General features: G+C 38.7%; 1 protein-coding gene across 1 annotated transcript; it reads right to left on the bottom strand.

The window, feature by feature from the left end:
- On the bottom strand, window positions 9,382-10,254 carry LOC107615174. Its single transcript, XM_016317279.1, has one exon. The coding sequence runs from the start codon at window positions 10,252-10,254 to the stop codon at window positions 9,382-9,384; it is 873 nt and encodes a 290-aa protein (XP_016172765.1).

The raw sequence follows: 10,804 nt of genomic DNA, 5'->3' as shown, positions 1-10,804 counted from the left end.
GAGTCTAGAGTCAAATTTTAAGTTTGGTGTTCTTCATGATCTTCAAGTTGTTCTTGACAAGTCTTCTTGTTTGATCTTTATATTTTCTTGTTTTGTGTCTTTGGTTATTTTTCATATGCATTTTTGCATTCATAGTGTCTAAACATGAAAAATTTCTAAGTTTGGTGTCTTGCATGTTTTTCTTTTCTTGAAAATTTTTCAAAAATAGTTCTTGTTGTTCTTGTGAGTCTTCAAAGTGTTCTTGAGTCTTCTTTGTGTTTTGATCTTAAAATTTTTAAGTTTGGTGTTCCTTGGTGTTTTCCCTCCAAAATTTTCGAAAACAAGGAGCATTAGATCTAAAAATTTTAAGTCTTGTGCCTTTTGTGTGTTTTTCTCTTTCATCATAAAATTCAAAAATAAAAAAAATATATTTTCTAACTATTTTTAAGCAAATATTTCGAAATTTTTTATAAAAATCCAGATTTCAATCTCAAAATTTTATCTTATCATATCTTAGTTGTCAAGTTTTTTTTTTAAAAAAAATCATATCTTTTTCAAATCATATCCTTTTTAAAATTTTTAAAAATCATATCTTTTTCAAAACTTCCTAACCACTTTTTCTCTCTCTTCATTTTTTGAAAATCCTCACTTATTTTTCATTTATTTTATTTTATTTTATTTCATTTTTAATTTTCTTTTAAAAAAAAGAAAAAATTTTATAATACTATTTGAATCTCCAATTCACAACATCCCCCTTTCTCCATCATGGACCTAAGAGGAATTGAACACTCCAGAAGGACTCTGGGATCATATGCTAACCCCACTACTGCTTCATATGGGAGTAGTATCTGTATACCCTCCATCGGAGTCAGTAGTTTTGAGTTGAATCCTCAGCTCATTATCATGGTGCAGCAAAGTTGCCAGTATTCCGGTCTTCCACAAGAAGAACCTACAGAGTTTCTAGCACAATTTTTACAAATTGCTGACACAGTACATGATAAGGAAGTAGATCAGGATGTCTACAGATTATACTGTTTCTATTTGCTGTAAAAGACCAAGCTAAGAGGTGGTTAAATAACCAACCTATGGCTAGCATAAGGACATGGAAACAACTGTCAGAAAAATTTCTGAATCAATATTTTCCTCCAAAACGGATGACACAGCTAAGGCTGAATATCCAAGGCTTTAAACAAGGAGATAATGAATCTCTTTATGATGCCTGGGAGAGATACAGAGAGATGCTAAGAAAATTCCCCTCTGAAATATTTTCAGAGTAGGTGCAGTTAGACATCTTCTATTATGGACATACAGAGAAAGCTCAGATGTCTCTGGATTACTCAGCTGGTGGATCTATACACATGAGAAAGACAATTGAAGAAGCTCAAGAGCTCATTGATACAATTGCCGGAAATCAGCATCTGTACCTAAGTAGTGAGTCTTCCATGAAAGAAGAGGCTAAAACAGTAACTGTTGAATTCAGTCTTGTAGAACAAGTTACTGAATTCAATCAGCAATTAGATTTTCTAACAAAACAGCTAGCCAAATTCAAGGAGATACTACAAGACACAAGAATGGCTAATATGAGTATGGAAGTACAGTTGAAGCAAATAGAACAGCAGTTATCAAAGCAAATAACAGAAGAGTGCCAAGCAGTTCAATTAGGAAGTGGGAAAACATTAAATACCTCACTTCAAGGTAGTAGGAAGCCAAGAAATGAACAAACTGCTACCCAAAATCCCTCTGAGCACAGTAAGAGCCCAGAGAGGAATAATTCTGGCACTCAAATGCCAGAAAAGGGTGGAAAGCTGGCGTTAAACGCCCAACCCATGCTCAGTTCTGGCGTTCAAACGCCACAAACAGGCAAGGAGTTGGCGTTAAACGCCCAAGGGAAGCTCAGTACTGGCGTTCAAACACCAGAAACAGGTAAGGAGTTGGCGTCTAATGCCAATCCAACTTCCAACCCTGGCATTCAAACGCCAGTGAGGGATCAGACACATACAAGTGCTGATAGCAACCCCTCTAAAAAGGCTTCTCCAACCACATCTGTAGGAAATACACCTGCAACAACTAAGGTTGAGGAATACAAAGCCAAAATGCCTTATCCTTAGAAACTCCACCAAGCGGAACAGGATAAGTAATTTGCCCGCTTTGCAGACTATCTCAAGACTCTTGAAATAAAGATTCCGTTTGCAGAGGCACTTGAGCAAATACCCTCTTATGCTAAGTTCATGAAAGAGATCTTAAGTCATAAGAAGGATTGGAGAGAAACTGAAAAAGTTTACCTCACTAAAGAATGCAGTGCAGTCATTCTGAAAAGCTTACCAGAGAAGCTTAAAGATCTCGGAAGCTTCATGATACCATGCACATTAGAGGGTACTTGTACCAAGAAAGCTCTATGTGATCTTAGAGCAAGTATCAATCTAATACCTGCATCCACTATAAAAAAAGCTTGGTTTGACTGAAGAAGTCAAACCAACTCGGATATGTCTCCAACTTGCTGACGGCTCCATTAAATACCCATCAGGTGTGATTGAAGACATGATTGTCAAGGTTGGGCCATTTGCCTTTCCCATTGACTTTGTGGTGCTGGAAATGGAGGAGCACAAGAGTGCAACTCTCATTCTAGGAAGACCTTTCCTAGCAACTGGACGAACCCTCATTGACGTCCAAAATGGGAAATTAACCTTAAGAGTCAATGAGGACGAGTTTATGTTGAATGTTGTCAAAGCTATGCAGCATCCAGACACCCCAAACGACTGCATGAGCATTGATATTATTGACTCTCTGGTGGAAGAGGTCAATATGACTGAGAGTCTCGAATCAGAGCTAGAGGATATCTTTAAAGATGTTCAGCCTGATCTAGAGGAACCAGAGAGAATAATAGAACCTCTAAAAATCCCTCAAGAAGAGAAGAAACCTCCTAAACCCGAGCTCAAACCATTACCACCATCCCTGAAACATGCATTTCTGGGAGAAGGTGACATTTTTCCTGTAATCATAAGCTCTACCTTAGAGCCACAGGAAGAGGAAGCACTAATTCAAGTGCTGAGGACACACAAGACAGCTCTTGGGTGGTCTATCAGTGATCTTAAGGGCATTAGCCCAGCCAGATGCATGGACAAGATCCTATTAGAGGATGACACTAAGCCAGTGGTTCAACTACAGAGGCGGCTGAATCCATCCATGAAGGAGGTGGTGCAGAAGGAGGTCACTAAATTACTAGAGGCTGGGATTATTTATCCTATTTCTGATAGCCCCTGGGTGAGCCCTGTCCAAGTCGTCCCTAAGAAGGGTGGCATGCCAGTGGTTCATAATGAAAAAAATAAACTGGTTCCCACAAGAACAGTTACAGGGTGGCGTATGTGTATTGATTACAGAAGGCTCAATACAGCTACCAGAAAGGATCATTTTCCTTTACCATTCATAGACCAGATGCTAGAAAGACTAGCAGGTCATGATTACTACTGCTTCCTGGATGGATATTCAGGTTATAATCAAATTGCAGTAGATCCCCAGGATCAAGAGAAAATAGCATTCACATGTCCATCTGGAGTATTTGCATACAGAAGGATGCCATTTGGTCTGTGCAATGCACCTGCAACCGTTCAAAGGTGCATGCTTTCTATTTTCTCTGATATGGTGAAAAAATTTCTGGAAGTCTTCATGGATGACTTTTCAGTATTTGGAGACTCATTCAGCTCTTGTCTTGACCATCTAGCACTTGTTCTAAAGAGGTGCCAAGAGACTAACCTGATTTTAAACTGGGAGAAATGTCACTTTATGGTGACTGAAGGAATCGTCCTTGGGCACAAAATTTCGAACAAGGGAATAGAGGTGGATCAAGCTAAGGTAGAGGTGATTGAAAAATTACCACCACCTGCCAATGTTAAGGTAATCAGAAGCTTTCTGGGGCATGCAGGATTCTATAGAAGGTTTATAAAAGATTTTTCAAAAATCGCAAAATCTCTGAGTAATCTGCTAGCTACTGACACACCATTTATCCTTGATAAGGAGTGTCTGCAGGCATTTGAGACTCTGAAAGCTAAGCTGGTCATAGCACCAGTCATCTCTGCACCAAACTGGACATTACCATTTGAACTAATGTGTGATGCCAGTGACCATGCCATTGGTGCAGTGTTGGGACAAAGGCATGACAAGCTTCTGCACATCATTTATTATGCCAGTCGTGTTTTAAATGACGCACAGAAGAACTACACAACCACAGAAAAAGAGTTACTTGCAGTGGTTTACGCCATTGACAAGTTCAGATCTTATTTGGTAGGATCAAAAGTGATTGTGTACACTGACCATACTGCTCTTAAATATCTACTCACAAAGCAAGATTCAAAACCCAGGCTCATAAGATGGGTGTTGCTTCTACAAGAGTTTGATATAGAAATAAGAGACAAAAAAGGAATAGAAAATCAAGTAGCTGATCACCTGTCCCGGATAGAACCAGTAGTAAGAGCATCCCTCCCTCCTACTGAGATCTCTGAAACCTTTCTGGATGAGCAATTGTTTGCTATTCAGGAAGCTCCGTGGTTTGTAGACATCGCAGACTATATTAAAAGCTCAGTAATAGTCTAGCTAAAGACAGTAAAGAAGTGCTTGCTGGGAGGCAACCCAGTCATGAGTTTATTTTATTTGTAATTTTAATTCTAAATTTGATAATACATTTCAGTGAATGATACAGAGAAATAAAGGTTCAGGACATAAAATAGAGGAATCACAGAGAAAAGGACATCACTAGTGCAAAAATGCTAGTAAGGAAGGGTTCTGGCGTTTAACGCCAGAAAGAAGTAGCAAGTGGGTGTTTAACGCCCAAAACAAGCAAGGACTGGGCGTTAAATGCCCAAAGGAAGCATCTCCTGGGCATTTAACGCCAGGATTATGGGGAGGAGAATTTTCGAAATTTCCTCTCCTTCTATTCCTCTCCTTTCCTTTCTTTTGCTTGAGGACAAGCAAACCTCTAAGTTTTGTGTGTTTTTCCGTGATCACTGAGCTAAAACTCATCAAGATCATGGCACCTAAGGAAAAAAAACCACTTCAAGAGGCAAGAAAGAGAATATTCCAAAAACCCTTTGGAATCAAGAGAAGTTCTTAACCAAAGAACATGTAGACCATTACCACAAAATAATGGGTCTGAGATCAATGATCCCGGAAGTTAAATTCGATCTGAAAGAAGACGAATATCCGGAGATACAGGAACTGAAGCGCCAGAAGCTGTCTCTTGAAGGACCAGACACCCCACAGGTTAAAGAAGCATCCACCTCCCAAAATAAAGGTTGTTGAGTCCTAATCTTAGCCTTAACTCTGTGATAATTGTTCTTATTAGGAATTTACCTTAGAAGTTATATATGAGTAGTAGTAATTAGTATCGCTATTTTGATTTTATCTCCAATTAAGCTATAATTTATTTTTCTCATCATCATCAAACATGAATAAAATAGCAGATTTTTAGAATAAGGAGGCAATATTTTTTCGAGTTTCTAATAAGGAAAATTCTAATTATTTATATGTGGTGACAATACCTTTTGTCTTCTGAATGAATGCCTGAACAGTGCATATTTTTTATATTGAATTTTATGAATGTTAAAATAGTTGGCTCTTGAAAGAATGATGAACAAGAGAAACGTTATTGATGATCTGAAAAATCATGAAATTGATTCTTGAAGCAAGAAAAAGCAGTTAAAAAAAAGAAGGAGCAGTAGAAAAAGCCAATAGCCCTTTAAACCAAAACACAAGGGTGAAAAGGATCCAAGGCTTTGAGCATCAATGGATAGGAGGGCCAAAGGAAATAAAATCCAGGTCTAAGCGGCTAAATCAAGCTGTCCCTAACCATGTGCTTGTGGCATGCAGGTCCAAGTGAAAAACATGAGACTGAGTGGTTAAAGTCACGATCAAAAGGAAAAAGAGTGTGCTTAAGAACTCTGGACACCTCTAACTGGGGACTTTAGCAAAGCTGAGTCACAATCTGAAAAGGTTCACCCAGTCATGTGTCTGTGGCATTTATGTATCCGGTGGTAATACTGGAAAACAAAGTGCTTAGGGCCACGGCCAAGACTCATAAAAGTAGCTGTGTTCAAGAATCAACATACTTAACTAGGAGAATCAATAACACTATCTGAAATTCTGAGTTCCTATAGATGCCAATCATTCTGAACTTCAAAGGAAAAAGTGAGATGCCAAAACTGTTCAGAAGCAAAAAGCTACAAGTCCCGCTCATCTAATTAGAACTAATATTCATTGATATTTTGAGATTTATAGTATATTCTCTTCTTTTTATCATATTTGATTTTCAGTTGCTTGGGGACAAGCAACAATTTAAGTTTGGTGTTGTGATGAGCGGATAATTTATACGCTTTTTGGCATTATTTTTAGGTAGTTTTTAGTAAGATCTATCTACTTTTAGGGATGTTTTTATTAGTTTTGATGCAAAATTCACATTTCTGGACTTTACTATGAGTTTGTGTATTTTTCTGTGATTTCAGGTATTTTTTGGCTAAAATTGAGGGACCTGAGCAAAAATCTGATAGGAGGCTGACAAAGGACTACTGATGCTGTTGGATTCTGACCTCCCTGCACTCGAAATGGATTTTCTAGAGCTACAGAAATCCAAATGGTGTGCTCTCAATTGCGTTGAAAATTAGACATTCAGAGCTTTCCAGAAATATAAGTCCATACTTTATTTGAGTTTAGATGACCCAAACTGGCGTCCAACGCCAGTTCCATGCTGCATTTTGGAGTAAAATGCCAGAAACACGTTAAAAACCAGAGTTAAACGCCAAAACACGTTACAACTTGGCGTTTAACTCCAAGAGAAGCCTCTGCACGTGTAAAGCTCAAGCTCAGCCCAAGCACACACCAAAGTGGGCCCCAGAAGTGGATTTCTGCATTTAGACTTATTTCTGTAAACCCTAGTAACTAGTTTAGTATAAATAGAACTTTTTACTATTGTATTCAGGGTCTTTTTCCCTATTTTCAAATTCATATGCCATTTGAGGGGGGCTGGCCTCATGGCCATGCCTGGACCATTATCACTTATGTATTTTCAATGGTGGAGTTTTTACACACCATAGATTAAGGTGTGGAGCTCTGCTGTACCTCGAGTTTTAATGCAATTACTACTGTCTTCTATTCAATTCATGCTTATTCTTATTCTAAGATATCCATTCGCACTTCAACTTGATGAATATGATGATCTGTGACACTCATCACTATTCTCACTTATGAACGCGTGCCTGACAACCACCTCCGTTCTATCTTAGATTGAATGAGTATCTCTTGGATTCCTTAATCAGAGTCTTCATGGTATAAGCTAGAATTATTGGCGGTCATTCCTAAGATCCGGAAAGTCTAAACCTTGTCTGTGGTATTCCGAGTAGGATCTGAGGTGGGATAACTGTGACGAGCTTCAAACTCGCGAGTGTTGGGCGTAGTGACAGACGCAAAAGAATTACTGGATTCTATTCCAACATAATCGAGAACCGACAGATGATTAGCCGTGCTGTGACAGAGCATTTGGACCACTTTCACTGAGAGGATGAGAGGTAGCCATTGACAACGGTGAAACCCAATATACAGCTTGCCATGGAAAGGAGTAAGAATGACTGGATGAAGCAGTAGGAAAGCGGAGATTCAGAAGGAACACAGTATCTTCATGCGCTTATCTGAAATTCCCACCAATGATTTACATAAGTATTTCTATCTTTATTTTATGCTTTATTTATCTTTATATTCGAAAACCATTATAACCATTAGAACCCGTCTGACTGAGATTTACACGATGACCATAGCTTGCTTCAAGTCGACAATCTCCGTGGGATCGACCCTTACTCACGTAAGGTATTACTTCGACGACCCAGTGCACTTGCTGGTTAGTTGTGCGAAGTTGTAACGAAGTGTGATTCACGTTTGAGAGCACCAAGTCTTTGGCGCCATTGTTGATGATCACAATTTACGCGCACCAATAGGCACCCGGATTATTACTAACAGATCCTCCATGGTGCTCATGATCATGGAGAATAGCATTGAAATCTCCTAAAAGGCACCATGGGAAGGTATTACCGTTCGCCAAACGCCTCAGGTTATTCAATAGACTCCTTCGATTGAGGTGCTGGGGACTTCCGTAGATCACAGTTAGTGTCCACGGAGTCGAATCATTACCAATGATATTTAGATGAACCATTTACCTGTTGTACTCAAAGACATCCACCTTCCACGTCCCAGAATCCCACAAACACCAAACTCCACCCGAACGACCAGTTGTTTCAACAACAAAGGAGCTATCCAAACCGATTCTGTTACGAATATTCTGCCCTCTCTGACCACTAATTTGCATTTCTGGAAAAATAATGAAATTTGCTTTGTACTCCTGTCTGAGGTCCCTAACCAGAGAGTGAAAAATTTTACTGCCGGCTCCCTGACAATTCCAACTAATCACATTCATTATAACCACAACAAAAAATTGAAGTCATTAAGGATCGAATTAAACCTAGGCATGACCCCCATTCTGTGTGCTAGAATTTGCAGGGAGAGACTCCCTCTCTTCAAATTCCGATCCCCCTGGGTGAGCCTTAACCATCTTACGGGGGTTAATCTCTCCCCTCCCTAGACCCTGTTCTGAGTCCACAGCCATCAAAGAAGCAGAATGAGTAGGAGCTAACGTCAAAGGCTTATCACGAATGACGAACCCTCCTTTGTTTTTATTTGCAGCCTTTTCCGCAAGAATCATCTCGTATTGTTCTCTTTGCAGATTTTGCATGTACTCTATAACCCCCCTTTCATTGACCTCAGCATCCTCATTTTTCTTTTTTAGGGTCACGTGGTTGGTGCTTCGGGAAGCTTCAGGATGAGAGGAGGTTTGTTTAGAAGGAAGTTTTGAATTGGGCTTACCTCCTTTCTCGGTAAGGACTAACCAAGGTTTAGGTGGGGTATTCTTTTTCCCACCTTGTGGGTTTTTACCAGCACCAACTTTAAGGATCTTTTTTTGAATTGAATGACTTTTTGTCACATCCTTTTGGGCCTTAGGAGGCACCGGTCCATCAGCAACATTTGCATATGTTTCTGTTTCTTCATGCATTTGATCTTCGAATGTACTCTCTCTTCCCTCCTCATATAAGGTATTAAATTGAGACCTGTTACAATTAGCATGATTGCCGCCTTCATAAAATCTTTCCTGTTTTTCTTCAGAATCATGGGAGTTAATTTTTCTAGATTTTCTTGGTAACTAGACACATTCTTTCTTCTATTAGGCCGCTTGACCATCATGCAGGGCCCAAAATCAGTGCAACCTTGATTATCACGGTAGGAAATCCCAGATTCTTCGTTCTTTCCTTCCTTGGAATCACGGTCGACCAGGGTTTGGTTGCTAGATTCGGCATTTGCTTCGACGGTGCCGTCCTATTCATTGTTTGCTGGTTTCTTTACCAGAGCTTCTTGACATATATCAGAACGATGTCCATATTTACCGTAAGTAAAGCATATCTGATATAGGCCCTCATATTCAATATTCAACTCTGAGCCAAAAATAGAGATTTTGGGAACAAGTTTTCGTGCAAGATCGATCTCCATGCAGATTTGTGCAAATTGGACTCTAGAATGAATAGAGGTGGTCCTATCAATCTTTAGCATATGTCTGATCGTCGAGCCGACCCTCCATAGAAATTTGTGATTATATAGTTCAATCAGGAGGTTTGGAATCCGTATCCAAGTCGCAATTTTCCTCACTGCTTTTTCAGATTCTAGGAAAAACGGTCGCCATCTTTGTACAATGAGATAATGTCCAACTATCATCCATGGTCCTTCCGTTAGAGCGTAAGAGTAGTCGTCCTCATCTGTAAAATGAACCAAGAAATAATCACGATCCATATCAATAACATTAATGGAACCTTTCTTACCCCAATCACGTCGGAGACGCTGTTCCATGAAACTGAACCCCACTCTTTTCCCCAAGAGTTTCACAAACAGGGCGGAGCGCCATGGCTTGCACCACTCATCAAAATCTTCCTTAGAAATCGGAATGGCAGGGCAAGGGTCGAATGGCCTTTCTTCCTGATTCTCCCTCTCGGAATCCTGGTACCATCTGTCTTTTGGATTAGGGATGTCTTCACTAATCTCTTCCATATCAATAAGGTCTTCACCTCTGGAGGAACCCGCCATTGTGAGGAGCGTATCTTTATACGAAGTCTTGGCCGCTTTGGGGACAACTTCCTTACACGAAGCAGAGACCTCCATGTCTTCACATGGTTGGTTAAAATCAACATTGTCTTGCATTTTGACTTTTTTGGTGGTGCGTTGCACCAGATCTTCAACTTGCCTTGGAATCCTAGCAGAGCTCTCTTTAGTAATTTTTTTTATGATATGATTTTCAAATTTTCAAACTATAGACTTATGACATTATAAAAACTAGTATATTGATTAATATTTCTTGGTAACATTATCGTTACACCATCATTGAGTATTAGTTAGTGTGAAGAGAAACCAATAACAACTTGTGTTATTCAATATATAATTTATTCTATTAAAAAATAAACTAGTATTTCATGAATTGGTAAATACACTGTTTTTAATTTCTTACACTATTTTATTTAACAATATTTACTATTAAAAAATAGCAAATAACCACACTATTCTATAGTATAATGTACAAAGTAATTTCTTATCTTAAATTTAATTCTAGTTAGTAAGATAAAATTCAAAATAATTTTTTTATTTTCTTACTCAAATTTAAATTTAAAATTAGAATTTATTAATAACTCATTCTTTTTTAATTTTAATAACAAAAATAAAATTAGTTAAATGCAAAATATTTAGTATTTAATGA

This window comes from Arachis ipaensis, chromosome B01 (genome assembly GCF_000816755.2).
Source record: "Arachis ipaensis cultivar K30076 chromosome B01, Araip1.1, whole genome shotgun sequence".
NCBI classification, from domain to species: domain Eukaryota; kingdom Viridiplantae; phylum Streptophyta; class Magnoliopsida; order Fabales; family Fabaceae; genus Arachis; species Arachis ipaensis.
This window is presented reverse-complemented; position numbering and strand designations above follow the sequence as displayed.